At 57.3% G+C, this 24,964-nt stretch overlaps 1 protein-coding gene across 4 annotated transcripts in view; it reads left to right on the top strand.

Moving 5' to 3' along the window:
• The first annotated feature begins 304 nt into the window (after positions 1-304).
• Positions 305-24,964, top strand: part of SHISA6 (shisa family member 6) — a 120,389-nt gene continuing 95,729 nt past the window's right edge. For 3 of the 4 annotated variants that reach the window (XR_005259379.1, XM_038157437.1, XM_038157435.1), the window contains exons 1-3: positions 305-413; positions 505-1,423; positions 12,760-12,920. Coding sequence is in view for 3 of the 4 variants with exons in the window: in XM_038157437.1 (XP_038013365.1) it covers positions 741-1,423; positions 12,760-12,920 (844 nt within the window). In the remaining variant the exon portion in view is untranslated. Of the gene's footprint in view, positions 414-487; positions 1,424-12,759; positions 12,921-24,964 lie in introns of those variants that run through there. The other variant, XM_038157436.1, reaches the window with a different exon arrangement.

The raw sequence follows: 24,964 nt of genomic DNA, 5'->3' as shown, positions 1-24,964 counted from the left end.
TCCCTGGGGACAGGCACAGTGTCACTCACCACATCCCAGCCAGGACCACCTCCCGGGGGACAGGCACAGGGTCCTCACCGCACACACCCCTGCCCGTTCCCCTTCCCGCGGCCCTTGCCCGCGGCTCCCCCGCGCTCGGCGCTGCCCCGGGCGCTGCGGGCGCCGCGCGGGTCGCGCTGCCCGGGCGGGCGGGCGGGCGGCGGTGCCGGGGTGCCGGCGGAGCGGAGCGGCGCGGCGCGGTGCCGGTGATGTCAGGAGCGGCCCGGCAGCGGTGGGCGGTCCTTCCCCGGCTCCCGGCTGGGCTCGGCGCCCGCCCCTGCTCCGCGCCCGGCTCGGCGCCGCTCCGCTCCGCCCCCGGCTCGGCGAGGAGCGCGGGCAGCCCCGCGGCCCCGCTGCAGTCCCGCTCCGGCATGGTAAGGCCGTGGGCATGGGGCGGGCGGGCGGGGGCGGGCCGGGCTGCCCGGGGGGCGCGGCGGGCTCTCACCCTCTCCCCGTCTCTCGCAGCCCCTCGCCGGAGCAGCGCCGGGACCCCGCCGCCTCCAGCCGCGCTCCGCCGGGCTCCGCCGCTCGCCGGCATGAAGCGCCCGGCGCCGGGCGGCCGCCGCTGAGGAGCCGGCAGCAGCGGGACCCCCGGCCGCGCCCCCCGCCCCCGCCCCGCTCCATGGGGCAGCGCCGCGGCCGCTGAGCCCCCGGCCCGCCCGCCGCGCCCCCCGCGCCGCGCCCCCGCCTCGCCCCTCGCCATGGGGCCGCGGCACCTGCTGCTGCCGCTGCTCCTGCTCTCCCTGCAGCTCCTGGCCCTGCTGCCGCTGCTGCCCGCGCAGGCGGCCGGGCCCCCCCGCGCCAAGGGCAACCGGACCCAGGGGGCGGCGGCGCCGCGGCGGACCCCCAAGCCGGGCAGGGAGCTCCTGAACCAGACGCTGGCGGGCCCGGGGGCCGCCGCCCCCACGGCGCTGCCCGGGCGCGGCAAGGGCGCGGGGGGCGGCAAGGCGGCCCCCGGAGGCGGGGGCGGCGGCGGGGGCTCGGCCCCGGCCCACGAGACGTGCTGGGGGTACTACGACGTGAGCGGGCAGTGGGACAAGGAGTTCGAGTGCAACAACAGCCTGACGGGCTTCCGCTACTGCTGCGGCACCTGCTTCTACCGCTTCTGCTGCAACAAGCGCGCCGAGAAGCTCAACCAGAGCCTGTGCCGCAACTACAAGAGCCCCGAGTGGGCCCACCCCACCACGGCCAGCGGCGCCCTGCCCGCCGACGGCGGCGACGGCGGCGACGGGGACGCCAACAAGTACGACCCGGACAAGGACAGCACCAACGCCACCGTGTACATCTCGTGCGGGGCCATCGCCTTCGTGCTCATCGCCGGCGTCTTCGCCAAGGTGGCCTACGACAAGGCGCGGCGCCCGCCCCGGGAGATGAACATTCACAGGTGGGCTCCTTCCCCCGCTCCCCCTCGGCAGAGCGTGCTCAGGGTTTCCCGCTGCGCTGCCCGGCCAAGGGCCCTCCTTGTGAGCGCCCAGCCGAGGCTTCCCAGCTGCGCAGCCTGCCCGAGAGTTTCCCCTTGCGTGGCTCCTCCAGGGATTCCCCCTCTGGACCTGCTGTCCAAGGGCTCCGTTTTCACGCCGCTGTCCAGGGGTACTCTCTGCCCAGGGAGCCTCCCTGTGAAGCACCCGTTCGGGTCTCTACGCTTTGCTCTGCCTCTCCATGAGTTTCCCCTTCAAGGGTTTCCCCAGTGCCGTGGCTCCCCGACGGCTGTGCCACCTGTCCAGACGATTTCCCGTTGTGCTGCCGCTTCCAGGGGTCCCCCCTCGAGTCATTTATCCGAGGGTTTCCCCCTTTGCGAGGGCTGTCGAGGGTTCCCTCTTTGCACCGTCCACCAAAGGCTTTTCCCTTTCCATCCTCTGCCCAGCAGTTCCCCCTTCCCACGGTCCGACCAGGGCCACCCGCACCCCTCCGGCCACCCCGCTGCCCGCGCCGGGGCCCGTCCTGGTGCCCCGGGGCTCCTCTCCCGCGGCCGCGTTTGTGCTCGCCTCCCGCGCCTTCAGCACCGGCTCCCGGACAGCTCCGGGACAGCTCCCGGATGATTCCCGGATAATTCCCGGACAGCTCCGGGACAGCTCCGGGACAGCTCCGGAACAGCTCCCGGATGATTCCCGGACAGCTGCCGATTAATTCCCTGACAGCTCCCGGAGAGCTCCCGGTTAATTCCCGGGCTGTTCCCGGGCAGCTCCCGGATTATTCCCGGACTGTTCCCGGACAGCTCCACGCTGCCCTGCTCTGCCCAGAGTCCGTCCCGGAGCTCCACGTGTAGCCGCCCCCGGCACCCCCCCTTGCCCCCGGAATTCCCCTCCTGTCCCCCGGCACCCCCCTCCTGTCCCCCGGCACCCCCTCCTGTCCCCGGCACCCCCCTCCTGTCCCCCGGCACCCCCCTCCTGTCCCCCGGCACCCCCTCCTGTCCCCGGCACCCCCCTCCTCTCCCCCGGCATTCCCTTCCTGTCCCCGACATCCCCTCCTGTCCCCGGCACTCCCCTCTTGCCCCCGGCACTCCCCTCTTGCCCCCGGCACTCCCCTCTTGCCCCCGTCAACCCCTCCTGTCCCCCGGCACCCCCTCCTGTCGCCGGCACCCCCCCTCCTGTCCCCGGCACCCTCCTCTACATCCCAGAACGTCGCCCTTGCCCCTCGGCATCCCGGCACCCCTCTCCTGCCCCCCAGAGCCTCCCTCTGCACCCCGGCACCCCCTTTTACCCCTCGGAGCCCCCTCCTGTTCTCCGGCACCCCGACAGCCTCCTCCTGCCCCCCGGAGTGTCCCCCAGCATGCCGGCTTGGCTCTCCTGCACCCTGCACTCCTCCTCCTTTCTTCGGGACCCCCCCCCTCACCCCCTACATCCCTCCTTCCCCCGGCTCTCCCCTCCTGCCCCTGGGACCCCCTCACATCCCTCCTGCCCCCGGCACTCCCTCCCTGCACCCGGGATCCTCAGCAGCCCCCAGACACCCCATCTCCCCTCCAAGCCTCCCCAGAGCTCCCCCTGCACCCCACCGGGGCAGCAGAGCCGCTCGGACCCCACGGGTCCTGTCCTGCCCTGTCCTGCCCTGCCCTGCCCTGTCCTGTCCCATCCTGTCCTGTCCTGTCCTGTCCTGCCAGGCCAGGGGGAGGTTTGGGAAGTGCGGAGGGGATGGATGGGATCATCCTGGAGGGGATGGATGGTGCCTCCGGAGGGGATGGATGGGATCCCCTGGCTGGTGCCTTCGGAGGGGATGGATGGGATCCCCTGGATGGTGCCTTCGGAGGGGATGGATGGGATCCCCTGGATGGTGCCTTCGGAGGGGATGGATGGGATCCCCTGGCTGGTGCCTTCCCCGTGGGGCCGCCGGGGTGCGTGGGGACACTCTGGGGGTGGCAGCGCTCGGCACTTTCCCTTCTCCACTCGGTCCCTCTCCCATCCCCAGCATCCCGTCCCCGCAGGGGCGGCTCCTGGCCCCCGGGCAGCGGCGTTGCTTTCAGGACAGCAGCTCCCGGCATGGCACACAAATCCCTGCCTCACAGCAGAAGCTCGGGCGTCTGTAGCAATCCTCCCTTTGGACAAATGCGTCTCCTCTCTCAGTTCATATTTATTTTATGATGAAAAAGTCCCTCCAAATGATGAGTGCTGCTTGCGTGCTGCGAATGCGAGAGCTGCCTGGCTCTGAGCATAAAAACTGGTGAGAGGCTTCTTTAGAGGAGCAGTGCTGAGCACCAGGGGGAAAGACCTCAACTCTAGCAGATAATGCCTCCTCAAAATTATTTTAATGAAGATTGTTTTAATCAGAACTCTTAAAAACCATTGACCATATTTTTAAGGCTGAACTTCAGCTGCAATCAACAGAGGCTGGGGGAGAAATATTAGTTTTTTAAGAGGAAAAAGAGATGAGTGACGCAGTTTTTATTTATTTGGGGAGATGTGTTTTATTTAGACTCCTCCCTGCAGCGAGGACGAACTGTGAGGCTGGTTTACATTTGCTGAGGGTCTGGCCCACATATCCCATTCCAAATCCCACCTGCCCCTGGTGCCTGCAAGAATGTAACCCCACAGTGTTAAAAACTACACCCAACCGTGTAGAGGCAAGGGTCCTGCAAGTGGCTTAGCCAGAAAATCCTCTTTCGTTAATGAAGGGATGCTTCCCCAGCTGCCCAGCTCTCCTGGCTTCGAGGCAACTTTGCCTGGGCCTTATCTTCACACTAAATTTGGAAATCTGGGTTGGATGTCCATATGTTACTTCTGCTCCAGCTCCAGCCTGCTGCAGGGTTGGATCCTTCACCCTTGGAAATCAGAGCCAGTGTTGCCAGACTTGTCTGGATTCTTCCTGATGTTTTCATTTCTTTGATGCTTGCTTTGCTTTATTTAGATAAGTTCTGCTGAAATGATTCACCTGTGTGTAGAAGTATGAATGGCAGATTGAGTGCTCAGGAAGCTTGACTTCCAGAGCATTTTTAGGAGTTGATTGACTTCTATAATATGGTAGCTGGTAAAAGATTATACCTTTCAGAGCTGTGTTACCTGAACTTGATCAACATCACACGAGGGTTTAAATATTTTGAAGTGCATCTCCTGCACTGGGCTGAGTGCTCTGGGTGCTCTAAGCAGAATGTAAATACCAGGAGAGGAATGGTTTGTCTCTGACAGCTGCTGGGGAGGAACAGGGAAGGAGGAAAGCAGGTTGGGGTCAGATATTTCTGTCTGTTTGAGGTCGTGTCAGTTGGAGTGAAGTGTGGCATCCACAATAATTCTCTGTAGTGATGGCGAGTGCCTTAAAGCTCGGTGTGCATCCTCTGGCAGGAGCAGAGCAGCAGCACCAGCACAACTTGCTACAGGGGCTGGAAAAAGCCTCTTGGGCTCGGATCCTGCAGGCAGGGAAGATCAATCAGAACTTCCCTGCCCCTCCCCACGAGCAGGATCCCACTGTAAATTTTGTTTCCTCGTAAACGCTCGCCGAGCTGTGCCGTGTGTGTGTGTGTTATCCCTCTGCTCGTTTCTCGTCCAGCTTTTACAGAAAATCCTCATGAACTCACTTCGAGAGAACGTTTTGAGGCAGGCAGGGCTCATGCAATGTCTTTTGGTGGAAGGAGGGTTTACAAATGCCCAGGAGAGCTGTCAGCGTGCCGTGGAAGGGAGGGCTGGCCGTGCATGTGCAGCTCCGAGCTGGAATCAGCTCCAGTTTCCAGGCACTGCCACGTCCCTTTAAAGCAAGGCACTGCTGTGATTCTGGGCTCGCAGTCTCTGATTCAGGCGTTTCTAACAGCAGTTAAGTGGAAGTGCTTTGAAAAGCAGCAGCTGAAACATTCCTGTTGTACAGAAACGCCTGTAACGCTCTCCGTGGAACTGATTTTTAATTTTTATTTTTTGGCAGTGATAGGATCTTTGAGCCTGGCTGTGCAGAACTGCCTCTTGCTTTGGGGGGTTACACAGCCAGAACTTTGCTGGGCTCCAGGTAGAAGCTGGGGCTGGTTTCAGAGAATCAACTGTGTGTGCTGATGCTCCCTCGTGCAGTGGTGAGGATGGTTTGGTTTTGTCTCCTTGCCGGCGTTGTTTTCTCCTCTCGAGCATTTCTTAAGTGAAATTTCAGAAGTATTTGCTTTACTTTCAGTCTGGGGATGAGTTAGGGAATCTCTGAGCAGGGAGTATCAGCTGGTTCTTTCCAAAGCTGGGTGAGCTTTTCTGCAGCAAGAAGGGGTGACACAGAGTGCTCTCATTCCCCGCATCCCCACGCCAGAGAGCACAAATAATTCACTGTTCCACGACCCCTGCTTACCCTCAGCAGCAGCCACTGCACTCTGCTGAGCTGGGAATGCACAGATTGGAACCTGGCCTGAAATATCCCCCGTGCATCCTGCTGGTCAGCTGGGGCCAGAGGGACACAGGGGCAGAGCTGGCCCTGGGGCGCTGCTGGGAGCCCAGCTGCTCTCCTGGGAAGCAGCACAGGGATTTTTCCCAGCAAACCAGCTCTGCGTGCTGCTGAAAGGCCTGATCTGGCCTTGCACGGAGCGTGGCTGAGGGGTGGGAAGGGAGAAGGGAAACAGGCTCTGTGCTGGGCTTCGCTTCACCCTCCTCCCGCAGCATCTGTGTCGCTGCAAAGAGGGCAGGTATCCGTGCTGCTCTTGCCTTCAGCCTCTGCCTCCCCTGCTCTGCGAGTGATAACAGCCAGCTTTTACAGATGAACATCCTCTGCCCGTGTAGAGACCAGGGTTGAATTGATCCACTCCTGCTTGTTTCTGCTCCGTGCCTCTGGATTCCAGCGGGGACCAGAGGCAATGATCTGTCTGCTCGCAGATCCAAGGAGCTGCTGGTCTGTGTGAAATGCAGCAGGGTTTGTGCTCCTGCAGCTGCATCCCCCGCAGCCCAGCGCCCTGTGCTTGCTGAGGGGTTGCTGGAGGGAGCTGCTTTCAGGTGTGAAGGTTATGAGCAGTGCCTCTCTCCAGCCCTGGTGTTTGAGACGGGGATCACAGGCAGCTCCTTCAGCTCTGCTCTCTGCTGCTGGAGCCAAAGGATCAAACCCCACGGTCCCCAGGGCAGGGAGGGAGTGCTGTGAACACTCCTGCCCACAGGGACTCTGCAGGAGGTTTTCTTTCTTGGATGCTGTTCCTGCTTTCAGTCTCTTTCCACTGATGTGTTTTCATGCTCTGCCTTTTTTACTCTGCCCGGGCTCACTCGGGTGCCTTTCAGCTGCTCTTTGCCCTGCTTTGAGCTCTTTAATCCTGGTGGTTTCTGAGTCTCTCCTCTGAAGTGCCCTGTCCCTCTCACAGGCACAGAATACAGGTCAGACTGAACTAAGAAAAACCAAAAAAGGTGCAGCCATAAAGTCACAGAATCACAGAGTGGATGGAGTTGGGAGGAACCTTAAAGATCATCTCGTTCCACCCCCTGCCATGGGCAGGGACACCTTCACTTGTGACCTCAGAGAAGCTCCTCAGGACTAGTTCTGTTTCAAACCAACCCTGCACCTGGCTGGATTTGGGCTAACTCCTGAGCAGGGAGAACACCTGGCTCTTGTCCTTTCGCAGGGTGAATTGTCCAGCTGCAGACCCAAATCCAGGCCAGGCGTGGCTCTGTGTGCCTCTACCTGCACAAAACCTTTTTCCTTTTGCTTCACTTCCGTGCGCTGGGAAAGCTCCAGTCTGGAGCTCTGGTCGTGGTTTGCAGTTTGATAATTGGGTTTTTTGGCCGTGTTTTCCTCTCTGAGTCTATTTGATGAAGAGATTGGGTCTGTGGGAGCACAGAGGCTGCCTGGCCACTGACCTCCTCTGGGTGCTTCTGGGCTTCTCCTTTCCCTTTGAACTTCTCCCACAACGAGAAGCCAGGCTCAGAAACCGGGCTGCCTCCACCCAATCACCTCAGTGTCTCTAATTCCCATTTATTTGGCATTTTCCTGCTCGCTAATTAACTTTTTCTGTTAGCCCAGCTCCATCACGAGGTGTCGAGGGAATCCAGCGCAGCTCTGAACTTCTCTTCCTTTTAGTTTTGTAATCTCTGATGTCCTTAAGTAGCAGTTGATCTCTGTGCCTTTGGAGATCAGATGCCTTTTAAAATGTCTGTTTCACGTAAGATCTGAACTTTCTGGGGAAGATTTGATCAGGGCATGTGCTGCTTGCCTTTGCCCCCCCTCACACGGGCTGTGCTTCCTCAGATCCGTGTGCACCGCGCTGCTGGGAGGGCTCAGATATCTCCTTCCCCAGGGGGATAAACACAGAATTCTTCCACGACAAGTGCTGGGCTGGGCTCTCACCACGACCTCCTTTGTCAGAAGGGCTCTTCAGAGAAAGCTCAGCTTCCTTCGGTGAGTTCACAGCCCCTCAGCTGCTCGGAGCAGAGGATTTGCTGTGGAACCAGACCCCTTGTGTGACCCCCTGCCCCAGCTGCCACCCCCACCCGCCCAGCCCCAGCCCCTGCTCTTCCCAGGACAATGGGGAGGCTCCCTGGAAGGAGAAGCACCCAGGAGAGGCACCAGGGGTGCTGGGGAGGGCAGGGAGCTGTGCAGGACAGGGACAGAGTGCACAGAATCCTGCTGGGTATGAAAGGCTGTGGGAATGATGCTGCGCTGGCCCAGCTCTTTGTGCCTTTCACACCCAGCAAGACCTGCTGGTTTTATTTCCTCTCCTTTCTCTGCGCTCCATCCCTCTCCCTGCCCTCCCCAGCACCCCTGGTGCCTCTCCTGGGTGCTTCTCCTTCCAGGGAGCCTCCCCACTGTCCTGGGAAGAGCAGGGGCTGGGGCTGGGCGGGTGGGGGTGGCAGCTGGGGCAGGGGGCTCACAGGGGCTGCTCCCCCCAGCAGCCAGCCCGAGCCTCGTGGCACCTGGGGGTACAATCCTCTCCTGCCACTCACTGTCCCCGGCAGCCTGGCCGTGGCTCAGGTGCAGGTCCTGCCCTGCTGAGGACACTTTGTGCTCAGGGTGACATCTCTCTGCAGAGAAAGGTTCATTTTGAGCTGTTAATTACCAAACCTCTGCGTAACCGTTCTGTTCTCTTGGGGCGTGCTGTGTTCAGAGGAGCCAGTGTCCCCCATTTTGGGCTCAGCCACTGCTGGCAATGCCTTGCCCACATCACAGCAGTAGCCAGAGATTATTCAGTTTGGGCATCGGTGTCAGGTGTGTGAAGTGGCTGTCTTTGGAGCCAGATTAAATTCCGGGAGCTGCCCAAGTTGTGTTTGGCATTAAGATTTCTCAGGAGACATCTGATTTTTCCTGTGTGCCCTGGGCATGCAGGGCCTGCCTGGCAGCCCCTGGAATGTGGGAATGCCCCTGGAATGTGGGAATGCCCCTGGAATGTGAGAATGCCCCAGGAATGTGGGAATGCCCCAGGAGTGGCCAGCCCTGGGCACACAGGACCAGCACCTGGAATATGGGAATGCCCCTGGAATGTGGGAATGCCCCAGGAGTGGCCAGCCCTGGGCATGCAGGACCCCGCTGGCAGCCCCTGGAATGTGGGAATGCCCCAGGAATGGCCAGCCCTGGGCATGCAGGGCCTGGCTGGCAGCCCCTGGAATGTGGGAATGCCCCTGGAATGTGGGAATGCCCCAGGAATGGCCAGCCCTGAGCACACAGGACCAGCACCTGGAATGTGGGAATGCCCCTGGAATGTGGGAATGCCCCAGGAATGGCTAGCCCTGGGCATGCAGGGCCTGCCTGGCAGCCCCTGGAATGTGGGAATGCCCCTGGAGAGGCCAGCCCAGGTGTGGTCAGGGTTTGGGGCTGCCCAGGGCTCACAGCAGGTGTGGGGACAGCAGCCAGGCTGTGAATAATGCACGGCTGCTCCCTGTGACAGCGGCTGTGACCCAAGTGCTGTCCCTCAGAGAGAGCCGTCCCTTCCAGGTGAGCTGGCTCCAGGCTGGATGAGTCCATCTCCTGGAATAACTGCCTCTTTCTTTCCCAGTTAGTAACAGAGCATAGGGGAGTCTTTAACCTGGCTTTTTTTGGAGTGAAATCCTGGCTGTGCTGAAGCGGTTGGAGTTGTGCCACCAGCTCCAGCCCTGCTCTGCTTTCAGCCCTGGCAGCTCAGCCAGGCACTGCTCCCTTCACTGTGCTCTGCCAGGCCCGTTTGGTCACTCTCCTTCCATTCCTCCCCAAATCCACCGGGACTCGGAACGGGAAATTCTGTCTGCTAGCAGCCTGCAGGAGAGGGGATTTTCGGAGGGTGAATCGGTGAAGTTTTGAGGAGCTCCCCCTGCACTGCTGGGAACAGGCAGCTCTTCCCTGTGCCCTTCCCGTGCAGCACCCACAGAGCCCTCAGTGCCACCTCATTCCCCCCCAGGCTGCTGGAGCTGTCACCAGAGCAGAAGGGACACCAGAGCCACCCTCACGCTGGGGATTGGTGCTGGCAGTCTGTGGGAACAGGGAAAGTGGGACAGCGCTTTCCCAAAGAGGCTGTGGGGAGGACAGCAGTCCTCGTGGGAAACCCAGGGAGCAGATTCAGGTTCTGGGCTGGGTTAGAGGGGCAGGCTGGGCTGCAGGGAGCTGGTGCCTCCCAGCCCTGCAGCTTCACCTTCTCCCTGACTACAAAGCCACATTTTGGGATCAGAGTCTGTCACTTCCCCTTCCAGCACAGGCCCCAGGCGATGCCCAGCCTTGCTGCCCCACTGCTTCCATCCACCCCCTCGATTCCTTTGGATTTACCCCAAATCCTTTTGGCTTTTCCTTCTGAAAACTGATGAACGCCAGTGTTCATCCCGCTGGGTTTTCTCCCGAATTTGTCCAGAGGGCCACAAGAGCCATCCCAGGGAGCAGGACCTGGCCTGGGCTGTCCAGCCACGGGGCACATCCGTGTGTTTCCCTCCCCCAGGCCCGTGCAGCCCCCTGGAGCAGCGTCCCAGCTGCCCTGGGCTTGGGGTGGCACGCAGCCTCGGCGATGACGCGGGGGAAAGGTGTCACCAACCCTTATCAGTGGCACGCTCCAGGCAGCTTTGTGCTCCTCAGATAAGAGATGTGGCGTCACAGGAAGGGTTCTGGAGTGTCTCACATCCTTGTGCAGGTGATTAGGGGGCTGGTGACATCAGTGGCACTGATTGTACCCAAAGGGCTGCACACACAGGACCCAAACACTCCAGTGAGCCTGTTCTCCTTGCAGTGGGCAGTGAGCCAGCTGGAGCCAAGGGACTGTCACCAAATCTGCCTCTTTTAAGTGGAACTGACCTTCCACCCCGCCTCAGGGCTTGATGGAAACACCCTGGATCCCACAGAACTGGCACAGAATGAGCCAGCTCCATCCCAGCTGGGCTTGCTGCTTTGCTCTGTCCCCTTTCCACAGCCCCAGTCCCTGCAGCTCCCCCTGTGTGCCCAGCCCACCCTGTCCCCTCCGAGTCCCTCCCCTGGAGCACCCGGGATGAAGTGTCTGGAGTTCTCCAGCCTGCTCTGGTGTGTCCCCTGCTCTCTGAGTGCACTCTGCACACTCAGAGAGTCCAGGGCGAGTGTTCCACTGAGCCACCGTGGGCCAGTGAATAACAGCGCTAATGCCACGTGTGGGGTTGAGAAATGGCCCTCGGTGCTCCTGTGCTGCAGATGCCATTAAACGGTCATCTGGTGCTTAATGGACCTTGGAGATTCCTGCCCAGGGCTGGGACCTGCCAGCCTGCTGTCCGTGACACATGGGACAGCTCCAGTGGGTCTGTGGGGTGCTGCCGACAGGCAGAGCTCGCTGGCCTGCCCGTCCTCCAGGCAGCAGGGTGGGCTGCAGTGGGCAGCCTCTGGCCTGGAGAAGCTGTTGTGTTTGCTGGGAATGTCCCAACGAAGGCAGGAATGATGAGTCTGACTCCATGAGCTCAGAAGGATAATTTATTATTTTATGATAATATATTATATTAAAGAATGCTAAACTATACTAAAGAATACAGCAAGGATACAGACAGAAGGCTAAAAAGATAATAATGGAACTCGTGGGTCTCTCCAGAGTCTGACACAGCCTGGCCCTGATTGGCCAAAGAGTGAAAACAACTCACATGAAACCAATGAAACCTTTGGGTAAACAATCTCCAAACACATTCCCAAGCAGCAAAACACAGGAGAAGCAAATGAGATAAGAATTGTTTTCCTTTTCTCTGAGGCTTCTCAGCTTCCCAGGAGGAAAATCCTGGCTGAAGGGATTTTTCAGAGAATGAGAATGCCACGAGAAGCCACCAGGATGACTGGGGTGAATGAGTCCTCTCCCCCTGAGCCTCAGGAGCAGCCTCAAGTCCTTGTTCTGCCACTCTTGTTCTCCGTGACCTTGGGCAAGGAGACAAAGGGCCAAAAGTGTCCTGTGGGTTGGGGACCAGTCAGGGACACCTCAGGCATGGCTGGGCAGTGAGGGGATGTCTCCTCCTGACTCCTCCCCTGGGACCTGAGGTGGCTCCAGACATGTTCCCCCTGCCAGGAGAAAAGAGCTTTTCCAACTCCATCAGCTTTCCAGTGCCTCTGTCCCTTTCAGCCCACAGGAGCCACCCCTTTCCTGCTTTTCCCAAGGCCCAGCAGAGACCCTGGGGCTGCCCTGGGAAAATCCCTTCACCCACTAATTAATTATTGCACCGTGTCCATGACATTCACAGAGGGGGGGAAAAACCTTGGAGTATCCAAGGGGAAACCACTGGCTGCAGCTGACACTGCTTTTCCCTGGGAATGGCAGGAAAAGCTGAGCCATTAAAGCGATCCCTGCTGAGCACAGAGCTCAAGGTAGGCTCAGAGCTGTGCTGACATCAAGCCCTGCGAGCTGGTTAATCCATTTTTCTGGCTCGTGGTTCTCCTTTAAAAACCACCGCCAGCACTGCTGGGGTTGGAGCTTTGTTTGAGCAGGGATTTCAGGGTGTGGGGATCCTGATCTCAGCTTGAAGGGAGCTTGGCTGGGGCAGGGGGGTTTTGGTGTCACGTTTAGGAGGTGCCAGGGCTGGGGCCAGCAGTGGCTCCTGATGGAGGCAGTGCTCTGCGTGCCAGGAGCAGTTTGTCTGCTCTGGGAGGTGATGGAGAGGCACCATAACCCTGGGCTGAAGTGAATTAGGGGGAGCAGATGAGATACCAAACAATAGCCAGGCAAGCCTGGAAATACTTGCAGCAGATACACAGGGAGAAACAGAGCTTTCAAGCCATATTTTTAAATTTTAGCATTATTGCTATCGTTGCTTTTTTCCCCTGTTTATGGTATGAACCCAGCTGCTCTGGATTCACAAGCACAAATACTGAATTCTCTTCTCTTCTATTCTGAGATACTGAATTCTAGCTGTGTGAAAATTCGTGTTTTTTCATTTTTTCCCCCTTTTTTTCCTGTCTCCCCAGGGCTCTGGCCGACATCCTAAGGCAGCAGGGACCAATCCCAATCGGACACTGTGAAAGAGAGACAATCTCGGCCATAGATACCTCCCCCAAAGAAAACACCCCAGTCAGGACCTCCTCCAAAAACCACTACACCCCGGTGCGCACCGCCAAGAGCAACCCAGGTAAGTGCTGCTCCCCTGAGCCCTGGGGACCCTGCCAGGGGCCAGCAGAGCACCCCCTGGGCCACAGCAGCCTGTGAAACCCAAAACTGGGAGGGCAAATGGCTTCAGCAGGCTGCCAGGCAGAGCAGGGAGTGCAGGGTGGTGTCTCTCTGAGGTTTCTGCTGAGCAGAGTGGCTCCTCTCCTCTCCTCTCCTCTCCTCTCCTCTCCTCTCCTCTCCTCTCCTCTCCTCTCCTCTCCTCTCCTCTCCTCTCCTCTCCTCTCCTCTCCTCTCCTCTCCTCTCCTCTCCTCTCCTCTCCTCTCCTCTCCTCTCCTCTCCTCTCCTCTCCTCTCCTCTCCTCTCCTCTCCTCTCCTCTCCTCTCCTCTCCTCTCCTCTCCTCTCCTCTCCCAGCTGCTGAGTTGAGCTCCAGGCGGTGGCTGGGATGGATTTGGGCTGGGTGTTTGCCCCAAAGCCATCTGCTGCAAGGCCCCAGCAGCTCCCTGCACCCAGCAGCTGAGCAGGGACACTTCCAGAGGGCTGGGGCTGCCCTGCTCAGGCGGGTGAGCTCCAGGGCTGCCCTGGGATGTGCAGAAGGGGACCCAGAGGTCACCATGCCAGCATCATCCCATTCATCCCAGCTCAAAGAGGTGCTCCAAGAGCTCTGGCCTGGGAATTAAGGCCCACAAAACACATCTGTTATCATTTTCAGCTTATTTTCATAAAAAAAAAATTGAATTCTTTGTGCCTGATTTGCCCAGGGGTCGCAGCCTCTTGGCTGCAGACATTGCTGTGCTTTATTTAGTGCTCCATGCATGGGTGACGGTCTGTTCAGTGGGGTGTGGCAGCTCCTCCATCACTCTCGGGCTGGGCATGGGGCTCTGCTCCCCAGAGAGGTGCCCTGCTCCCCTCAGGAGCTGCCCTGGTGGCATTTCCTGCCCTGTGTCCCCGGGTTGGCTCCTGGTCCCTGCTGGGGAGGGCTCTGCAGGGAGCTGTGGGCTCAGCTGGGAGGGGAAGGGCCCTTGGCTGCTTCGTGCCTGTTTGAAGGGCTTTGCTGCAATGTCCTCCCCCTGTGGGGACAGGTGACAGCATCCTCTGAAGGTGACATTGTCCCTGCTGCTGGGGACAGAACCCTTTCCCTGAGAGCTGAGCAGGATTCCTTGGCTTTCCCGTGCTCCCCCCCCAACCAGGAGCCCTGTGATTCCGTGTGGAAATTTGGATCTGTGAGATAAAACCTCGCTCTGGAGAGCAGCCTTGAGCTGGACTCTGTGGAAGAGGGAATTGCTTCTGCTTATCTGAGCCTTGGAGCTGCCTCTGGAGAGGATTTGTGCTCCTGAAACAGGAGGAGGGAGGGATTGTGGCAGTGCCCAGGGACATCATCAGGGGACGGCTGGGACATCACCCTGAGGGTGACAGGGGTCCAGAGAATCAGTCCTGAGGGAGCTGGGAAGGGGCTCAGCCTGGAGCAAAGGGGGCTCAGGGGGAAATTCTGGCTCTGCACAGCTCCTGCCAGGAGGGGACAGCCCCTGTCAGGGCTCTGCTCCAGGGAACAGGGACAGGAGCAGAGGGAACGGCCCCAGGCTGGGCCAGGGCAGCTCAGGGTGGGCACAGCAGGACTTTCCCCATGGAAAGGGGGCTCAGGCCTTGGCACTGCCCAGGGAGGTTTGGAGTGCCCATCCCTGGGGGTGCCCAGGGAATCCCTGGAGGTGGCACTGAGTGCTCTAGGGTGGGGATGGGGCACAGGGTGGCCTCAGTGCTCTCGGATGCCTTTTCCAGCCTCAGGGTTGGGGTTCTGTGCCATTAGCACCTTCTGGAGACTCCCTGTCCCCTCCCACTGCTTCCTGCTGCTCAGGGCGCACAGACCCGGAGGGAAGTGCAGAAGGAATTCCTGGCTGGCAGCTGGAGGCAGCAGCTGGGTGCTGTGTTCAGGCACTGCCAACCTGGGAGCAGATAAATGGCAAGGGTTGGAGGGGAATGCTGGCTGCAGGAGCCCTGCCTGTTGTCCGGGGGGGAGCTGAGGATTCCAAGGGGGTTTTGAGGCTTCCTGCGGCAGAAGTGAGGCAGGGAAGGACCAGAGCTCAGAGCTGTGAGCAGATCACACCTTCTGGTGGAGTTGGACCGACAGAAAAAGGTTAATTAGCAAGCAGCAAAATGCCAAATAAATGGGAATGATTGCAGAGTGACAGCACCCGGGCAGGAGCTGCTGGCCCTGCCTGAGGATGGGGACAAGAGGTCAAGAAGGGACAGGCAGGATGTGAGCAGGACCCAGCCCCTGCTTGAGTGATGTTTTGTGGGCTGTGAGAGGGGGAAAAGCCATCACAGGGGAGTCCAGGAGAAGGAGAGACCCCAAAGGCACCAAGGAGAGCACTCCCAGCCTCCCTCCCTCCCTCCCTGGCCCTGGGCTCTGCTCCCCCGGGGCAGCCAGCTGGATGTGTCCTAATAGGACACGAAAAGACGACACGGGCACTGCTGCTCTCCAGGGGAACAAAAAAGAGGGACCTTTATTTTCTGACTCCAACATTTATAGTTTTCCAAAAGTGACAGTGGATTGGAGGGTGACAGTGCCACCTCTCCAATGACACTGGACAGACCAAGAGTCCATCAATTCTCTCCTCCTCCATGAAAGAATGCAAAACATAAGTTATTTGCAGGATTGTGTGTGAGAAAGTTTGTTACAAGAATGCAAACATCAGAAGGCTTAGCAAAGTCTTAGGAAATCAGGGTGACAGGACTGAGCCCTCAGCAGCCCCTGCCAGAGCTGGGAAGGGAGAACTTGCCCAAAAGAACTTGTTCCTGGCTCAGCTTGGCCCCCGTCAGCTCACAGATCACGGCAGACAGCAAGCTGATCCCTCACAGAGCCCATGAAACAGCTTTACGGGTCGTGTTTGCTTGTAATGTTTTATGGTCAGAGCAGGGCACTGCTCTGTGGGGCCAGGGCTCAGTTATGAGCTAAACTTCAGGTTATTGTTGGCATTGGGAAATTGTACACGTGCGTGCCAAAATCTTTCAGCCGGGCAGGAGCAAAACTTGGGAAACAAGGATGTGTCCTGGCTTAAATAGAATAAAGCTGGTCAGGCCTGGTGGGGAGTAGAAGATCTGCAGTGCTTGTTTTTTGGGGACGAGGGGAAGAAAGGGAAAAGAAAATTAAAAAAAAATAATAAGGAAATAGGGAGAGCTGGAGGAAAAAGAGGCAGGAATATGGAACAGCAGGATCCAGGCAAGGCACTGCTCACTGGGGCTGCAAATTGGCTCAGGGAGCCCACGGCTGGAGGGTTTTTTGGAAAGCAGCAGGTCTGGTGGCTGTGGCTCGTCTGAGCAGCCCAGAGGAGGAGAGGTGAAGCAGCCAGGAAGGATTGTCCTCGCTGCACGGGGCCTGATGGAGTTTGGTGTTTGTTCGACTTGGAACTTTTGTTTCCAAACTTATAATTGGAAGGGTGCCCCCAAGTCCTGCTAAATAAACCTTGGCTTCATTCTCCGCGAGGCTGGCTGGGTGTCAGCCAGCAGGATGATTGTGGGTGACAGTGACAAATGGAGGTGGCTGTGCCTGGGGCTGCAGAGGCCCAGCAGAGCAGCCTGGGCAGGTTCTGCTGGGGGCACAGACGAGGAGTCCATCTCCCCCTGCTGCTCCAAAGGAATTCCAGACTGCTTTGGGCTGGGAGAGACCTTACAAAGCATGGCAGGGACACCTTCCACTGACCCAGGGACACCTCCCACTGTCCCAGGCTGCTCCCAGCACTGTCCAGCCTGGCCTTGGGCACTGCCAGGGATCCAGGGACAGCCCCAGCTGCTCTGGGCATCTGTGCCAGGGTGTCCCTGTGGGCACACAGTGTGTGGGGATTGGGATGGGGCTGTGTGTGGCACACAGTTTGGGGTCCCTGGCAGTGGGGCTGTGTGTGGCACACAGTTTGGGGTCATTGGGGCTGTGTGTGGCACACAGTTTGGGGTCACTGGGATGGGACTGTGTGTGGCATCAGTCCCAGCCTGCTAAGGGATGTTCAGGAGCATCAGACTGATGTGGGAAGCCACATCTGTTCAGGACAGAGCTGTCCCTGTCCCCCCTGTGGAGTGCTTTCAGCAGGGAAGGGTCCCAGGTGTCCCCCACTCCAGCATGAGGCAGGGAGGTAAATTCTGTGCCCTCCTCCAGGAGCAGGAGCCTGGGAGAGCAGTGACAAGACAAGTTGGCAGGAGGAAAGACTCAGGCCTGGCTTGATCTTCTGTTGGCCTCCTCATTCTCAGAGTATCCCGCTGCCTCTCCGAGGGGACGCGCTGCTCTGGATGCAGCTCCAGAGGTGCCGGGGGAGGGCTGAGCACAGGAGACTCCCCCCAGGGTTAAAACCTGCTCCTCACCTGTGCTGGGACCTGCAGGTGTGGGGGAGAGCTCCTGGCCAGGATCAGCACTTGGAATGCAGCAAGCAGCACAGGCTGGTGCTCTGATTAGCCTGATCTATCTGGGGAAGGCTTTTAATGAGCAGCTTGAGTCAGGATGTTCCAGGGATGGCTGCATTCAAAGTGCTGCTTTCAGCAGTGCCTCGCACCCAGAGGCACATCCTGAGCTCCTTCTGAATGGGAACAAGTGCAGGGGAGGCCTTAAATCTTCATGGGAATGGTGGCAAACATCTCCAGCCAAGCCCAGAGCAGCGTGGGGAGCACTCCCACCCTGAGCAGCACGTGGGGAAGGGGCTCTGTGCCCCTGGCCCTGCTCCATTTCCCAAAGCCCAGGGATCCAGGTTCCCTCTGGGTTATCAGTGCCTTTCCTAAAGCCCAGGGATCCAGGTTCCCTCTGGGTTATCAGTGCCTTTCCTAAAGCCCAGGGGATCCAGGTTATCAGAACCCTCCCCCAAAGCCCAGGGGATCCAGGTTCCCTCTGGGTTATCAGTGCCTTCCCCCAAAGCCCAGGGATCCAGGTTCATTCTGGGTTATCAATGCCTTCCCCTAAACCCCAGAGGATCCAGGATCATTCCAGGTTATCAGTGCCTTCCCCTAAACCCCAGAGGATCCAGGATCATTCCAGGTTATCAGTGCCTTCCTCCAAGCCCAGGGGATCCAGGATCATTCCTGGTTCTCAATGCCTTCCCCAAAGCCCAGGGAATTCCAGATTCCCTCCAGGTTCTCAATGTCCTCCCCCAAAGCCAAACTCCTGTGCCTGCAGTTAAGGAACTTGAGTCCAAGCTGCTGAGAGTCTCCTCAGGGAGCAAACCCAAGCAAGCCTGCTGCCTAACCAGCTGTGCCATTCTGTAGCTGCGGACAGGTAAAATCATTTCTGCAGCAGGTTTGAGCCTCCCTGTTTGCCTCTCCGTGTCCTGCCAGATCAATTATTGTTTGTTACCTCCATTAGATCTTCAGGAGAAAGGCAGAAACACAATCTTTTTCCTCCCATTAATCAGAGCAGTTTACAGAAAACATCAATTTAAAATGTTAAGGCAAATTTGCAACCGGTATTGACAGCAATTAAACTGGCCTCCAGAAAGTTGCTTTTTGACACAGTGAAGAATGAAATCTTTATAAGCACACTGTGCGTGTGGGGCCTCTCCTGGCTCCTGATTGCCGATCCTATCACACTCCATGGAAGTGTAAACAGAGGTGAGGAGCTGGAAGCAGAGCTCCATTGGAGTGTGCCAGAATCAGTGAACACCCCCTCCCCTCTCGCTGGACCCCTGCCCAGGTATTGCAGCTCAATCTATGCTCTGCTTCCATCACCGTCAGCTTCCTTCAGTTCCCAGCTGGGTTGTTTTCACTTTAAACTGCACAAAAATGCACTGGAACAAAGGCTGGCTGCTTTATCCTTGGCATTGTCACCCGGAGCAGTGAACTGCAGAGGGGCCCAGTGGAAAAAACCCCACCAGAGCAGTGGCCACGGGCTCTGAGGGACCCTTGCCATGGAGAGCCAGCCCAGCTCGCAGAGGGTGACAGTGGCATTCACATTCTCTGTGTGAATTCTTCTCTCTACTCGCTGCTCCTGCTGTTTTTGCACGTGTGGAATGTGTAATGGGGATTGTTCACCTGAAGGGATTTAAATGAAGCTATAGAAATAAATATAAATATAGGATCATGTAATGTAATATAATATAGTTTAATAAATAGAATAGTTTAATAAAGCAATAGAAATAAATATAAATATAGTATGGTATAATGCAATATAATATAGTTTAATAAACAGAATAGTTTAATAAAGCAATAGAAATGAATATAAATATAGTATCATATAATGTAATATAGTTTAATAAATAGAATAGTTTATTACAGCAATAGAAATAAATATAAATATAGTATCATATAATGCAATATAATATAGTTTAATAAATAGAATAGTTTAATAGAGCAGTTGTTCAGCATTCTGAATCAATGCAGTCAGGTGCCAATCATTCCCTGTGTCAGGGCTCACCCTGTTTTAATGCAGCTGCCAGTGCAGGTGGTACCACAGCCCTCAGCAGAGCAGGGCCACGGGCTCTGGGAGCTCTCAGGGACCCTTGCCATGAACCAGCCCAGCTCGCAGAGGGTGACAGTGGCGTTCACATTCTCTGAACAGACAGAGAGACAGTTCTCTCTCACAGGTTTTTTCAAGCACAGAGAGAAGAAGAGAAAACAATTCTTATCTCTACCTGCTGCTCCTGCTGTTTTTGCACGTGTGGAATGTGTTATGGGGATTGTTCACCTGAAGGGATTTGGTTCACTGGATTCTGCTGAGGGTTGTTCTGTTTCCTTGGCCCGTCACTCAAAGCTGTGTCCTGACTGTTTCAGACAGCCATGGGTTTTTCTTTATAGTGTTCCCTCCTTCTGGAACATGCTGAGGGGATTTTCTGGAGGTTTTCTCTAAGCTGGCACACAGCAGGAAGGTTTGCCTCGTGCTGAAGACGATTTTATTGTCCGCAAGCAACTTTTATCCTTGGTGCAGGCTCTGTTTCCTTCAGGCCCTTCAGCCACGTTGGGAATTGAGTGGTTCTTGCCTCACTTCCCCTTCCCTGAAGCTTTAATACCCTCAGCCCCTCTGACTTGTCATGGGCACCTGCAAGGCTCCCCAGGGTTATTTATTTATTGGAGCAGCCCTGAGAGGGAAGGATGCCCTCCTCCAGGAAAGGACACGTCAGCTCGTCCTGTGTGATTTAAAATATTTGAGGAGGAAAGGGAAAGGGAGTACATCTGTCACAATCTCAGTCACAATCAGTGAAGTTAATGGAAAGATTCCTTCTGACTCTCCTGGGCTTTGGACAAGGCTCTGTGCTGCAACATTAGCAAATAATGAAGTTCACATCTCATCAAATCCTCCTCAGGAAAATAACTCTAAAATATGTGGCTGGCCTTTTGCAGCTCTCTCTCCCCAAATCTGTCCCTGGCTTGTCAGCTGTGCCGACACCTCTATCTCTGGTGGTAAATCACTTCTGTGGATAAGAGCTGCTCTCTAAAAGAACCCCCAGAGATGTTCCAGCACTGCCAGTCCCAGGTGCTGCCCCAGGGCTCAGAGAGGCCCCTCCCAAGAGCACCGAGGTAAATATTGAGTATCCAGAGCGTGCCTTTCAGTGTCTGCCAGCTGCAGGAATGCATGGAACCTGAGACTCTCCTGAGCTGGACCCACAGGTCCAGCTGCTGGCACAGGCAGCTCCCAGCCCTGCCTTCAGTGGCAGGTGACACCTGTGAGCATCACTCCAGCGTAATTGTCAGAGTGATCCTCGCTGGAGCTGATGAAATATTTCCCTTGCAGCAGCTGTCAGGCGTTCATGTTTCACTGCCTGCTGCCAGCCCGCTCCTGGTTCGCGCTCCTGCATTGCTGATGAGCTGCAATTGCACTGCCCTCTCCCGTCAGGGCATTGCTGGGGCCCTTGCAGAGAGCCACAGCTCCTCTGCCCTGCTCCTGAGGGCACCCCTGGCCACAGGGGCCATCCCACGCCACCCCTCCAGCACGGCCTGGGGTCCCCAGAGCCACCCTGCTCTGTGACAGGCTCAGGTGGCACCGCTGTGCCCCAAGCTCACACCCTGGGGACTCTGCACCCAGCCTGGGGACAGCAGCAGCGTTCAGAGGGTGGCTCCTGCTGGCTGCCTCCCTGAGGGATGCAGAGACACAGGACAGAGCCCAGGTGCTGCCCTGGAGGATGTGAATCCTGCCCTGCAGCTCTGCAGCTGCTCAGGGAGGCAGCTCCTGCTCCTGGGGCACGCTGCTCTCCTTGACCCATTTGCTCATTACCTCCACAAGTGTGATTTTGATTAAGGAATTTTCCTAAGTAATTACTCTGGCATTAGCAATCCAGACAAACAGGAAATAGTCCAAAAAGCAAGGTGGCCTGAAGGCTCTTCTCAGGGAAGGGAGCAAAACCAGCCCTGGGGGGCAGCTGGACACAGCTCTGTCCATGAGGGTCAGTCTGGGGGCAGCTGGACACAGCTCTGTCCATGAGGGTCACTCTGGGGGCAGCTGGACACAGCTCTGTCCATGAGGGTCAGTCTGGGGGGCTGGACACAGCTCTGTCCAGTGAGGGTCAGTCTGGGGGGCTGGACACAGCTCTGTCCATGAGGGTCACTCTGGGGGCAGCTGGACACAGCTCTGTCCATGAGGGTCACTCTGGGGGCAGCTGGACACAGCTCTGTCCATGAGGGTCAGTCTGGGGGCAGCTGGACACAGCTCTGTCCATGAGGGTCACTCTGGGGGCAGCTGGACACAGCTCTGTCAGTGAGGGTCAGTTTTGGGGGGGCTGGACACAGCTCTGTCCAGTGAGGGTCACTCTGGGGGCAGCTGGACACAGCTCTGTCAGTGAGGGTCAGTTTTGGGGGGGCTGGACACAGCTCTGTCCAGTGAGGGTCACTCTGGGGGGCAGCTGGACACAGCTCTGTCCAGTGAGGGTCAGTCTGGGGGGCAGCTGGACACAGCTCTGTCCAGTGAGGGTCAGTCTGGGGGCAGCTGGACACAGCTCTGTCCATGAGGGTCACTCTGGGGGGCAGCTGGACACAGCTCTGTCCATGAGGGTCACTCTGGGGGGCAGCTGGACACAGCTCTGTCCATGAGGGTCAGTCTGGGGGCAGCTGGACACAGCTCTGTCCAGTGAGGGTCAGTCTGGGGGGCAGCTGGACACAGCTCTGTCAGTGAGGGTCAGTCTGGGGGCAGCTGGACACAGCTCTGTCCATGAGGGTCACTCTGGGGGGCAGCTGGACACAGCTCTGTCAGTGAGGGTCAGTCTGGGGGCAGCTGGACACAGCTCTGTCCATGAGGGTCACTCTGGGGGCAGCTGGACACAGCTCTGTCAGTGAGGGTCAGTCTGGGGGCAGCTGGACACAGCTCTGTCAGTGAGGGTCACTCTGGGGGCAGCTGGACACAGCTCTGTCCATGAGGGTCACTCTGGGGGCAGCTGGACACAGCTCTGTCCAGTGAGGGTCACTCTGGGGGCAGCTGGACACAGCTCTGTCCATGAGGGTCACTCTGGGGGCAGCTGGACACAGCTCTGTCCAGTGAGGGTCACTCTGGGGGCAGCTGGACACAGCTCTGTCCAGTGAGGGTCAGTCTGGGGGCAGCTGGACACAGCTCTGTCCAGTGAGGGTCACTCTGGGGGCAGCTGGACACAGCTCTGTCCAGTGAGGGTCACTCTGGGGGGCAGCTGGACACAGCTCTGTCCATGAGGGTCACTCTGGGGGCAGCTGGACACAGCTCTGTCCAGTGAGGGTCAGTCTGGGGGCAGCTGGACACAGCTCTGTCAGTGAGGGTCAGTCTGGGGGCAGCTGGACACAGCTCTGTCAGTGAGGGTCACTCTGGGGGGCAGCTGGACACAGCTCTGTCAGTGAGGGTCAGTCTGGGGGCAGCTGGACACAGCTCTGTCCAGTCCTGGCTTTTCTTTCTTGATTGCAGCTCCCTTTGAGAGGGCAGTTCTTGGAGCTGTGCTTCCCAAATCCTCTGCTTCCAGAGGAAGGCAGGAACCATGAATGACTCCGTTTGAGGGTGTGAAACAGAGCAGCTCCCATCCTTGGACTGTGGATTCCACACACCCATTTATTTACTCACAATTATAAACAGAGCGCTTCATAAATATTCATAAGGAGGCTCCCAAGGCCCAGCTGAGAAAATCAGTGTTATCACCACTTCCCAGTTCTCAGCTGAGGCACAGGCACTGCTGCAATTGTGCAGTTTTGCAGAATTCCTGTCAAAGTTTGGCCCAGGAACCCCCAATTCCTGGATCCCCCTCACGTTCAGCAGGGAGTTGTGCAGTTTTACAGAATTCCTGTGAAGTTTACCCCAAGATTCCCCAGTTCTTGAATTTCCCCCAAGTTTATCAGGGAACTGTGCAGTTTTACAGAATTCCTGTAAAGTTTGGCCCAAGATCCCCCAATTCCTAAATCCCCCTCATGTTCAGCAGGGAATTGTGCAGTTTTACAGAATTCCTGTCAAAGTTTACCCCATAATCCCCAATTCCTGGATCCCCCTCATGTTTAGCAGGGAATTGTGCAGTTTTACAGAATTCCTGTCAAAGTTTACCCCATAATCCCCAATTCCTGGATCCCCCTCATGTTCAGCAGGGAATTGTGCATTTTACAGAATTCCTATAAAGTTTGGCCCAAGATCCCCAAATTCCTGAATCCTTCTCATGTTTAACAGGGAAATTTTGTGCAGTTTTACAGAATTCCTGTGAAGTTTACCCCATGATCTCCAAATCCTGGATCCCCCTCATGTTTAGCAGGAAACTGAGCAGTTTTACAGAATTCCTATAAAGTTTGGTACATGAGCCTCTAATTCTTGAATCCCTCTCATGTTTAACGGGGAAATTTTGTGCAGTTTTACAGAATTCCTGTAAAGTTTACCCTATGATCCCCAATTCCTGAACCCTTCTCATGTTTAACAGGGAAATTTTGTGCAGTTTTACAGAATTCCTGTGAAGTTTACCCCATGTTCCCCAATTCCTGGATCCCCCCATGTTTAGCAGGAAACTGAGCAGTTTTACAGAATTCCTGTGAAGTTTACCCCAAGATCCCCAAATTCCTGAATCCCTCTCATGTTTAACAAGGAAATTTTGTGCAGTTTTACAGGATTCCTGTGAAGTTTACCCCAAGATCCCCCAGCTCCTGGATCCCTCCATGTTTAGTGTGCAGTTTTACAGGATTCCTGTGAAGTTTACCCCAAGATCCCCCAGCTCCTGAGCCCCCCATGTTTAGCAGCCTGGGTGGCTCAGCTGTCCCACTGGGAGCTGGGATTTGTGGTCCCAGGCTCTGGATCAAGCCGATCCTGGCGGAGATCAGGGTCAGTCCCCCCTGATCTGAGCTGTGCTGGGGGATGCTCCCCTTGCAGCCTGGCCCCCCCCAGCTCCCGAGGGCATTGAAGAGGATCCAGAGCTGCCACGCAGGGCCAGGGCTGATGTGCACACCTAACTTCCCTGGAATGGTGCCTGAGGCAGATCTGGGCAGCCTTAGTTGTGCACAGCTGGCCCTCCAAAGGCTCTCTGATTCCAGGGAATGTTGATCTCCAGCCTCAGATCCCTGCTGGGACAGTCCCTCCTCAATATTCTCCCTCCGCCTGAGAGGAGCAGGTTCTGCCTCCCTTCTGCTGATACCCTTGAAGCCTGGGAGGTGTGATCAGCTCTCCCTGTGCCCTTAATCACTTTCCTTAGCCTATATAATTAAATTCCATCAGGTATTGCAGCTAATTTTTGAGGAGCTCCCGAAGAACAAAAGCCAGTTCGGTCGCAGGCGAACAGAACAAATTAATTAGGAGGGGAATATGAGGATCTCTCTAAATGAGTCTCCAGCAGAAGCAGCACAGCTTGGCTGGGCTCCCCAGCCCCTGAGCTCAGTTCCGGGGGTACAAAGTGTTCAGGGAGGGGATGGGGCCTGGAGCAGCCCCTGCTGAAGGCACTCCTGGGGTTCATCCCACAGCAGGGCACAGGGAGCTGCTGCTGTTGTCCCATTCCAGGAGAGGCTGGGCCAGCAGATTCCCTCTGTGTGCTCTGGGCATGGCTCCCTGCCCTGCCCCTGCCAATCTGACCCCAATCAAAGTCACTTGGGTGAGCATTCCAAGGATGGAGCAGCCACAGCTTCCCTGGGCACCCTGTGCCAGGCCCTCCCCACCCTCACTGGGAGCAATTCCTTCCCAATTTCCTTCCCA

This window comes from Motacilla alba, chromosome 18 (genome assembly GCF_015832195.1).
Source record: "Motacilla alba alba isolate MOTALB_02 chromosome 18, Motacilla_alba_V1.0_pri, whole genome shotgun sequence".
NCBI classification, from domain to species: domain Eukaryota; kingdom Metazoa; phylum Chordata; class Aves; order Passeriformes; family Motacillidae; genus Motacilla; species Motacilla alba.
This window is presented reverse-complemented; position numbering and strand designations above follow the sequence as displayed.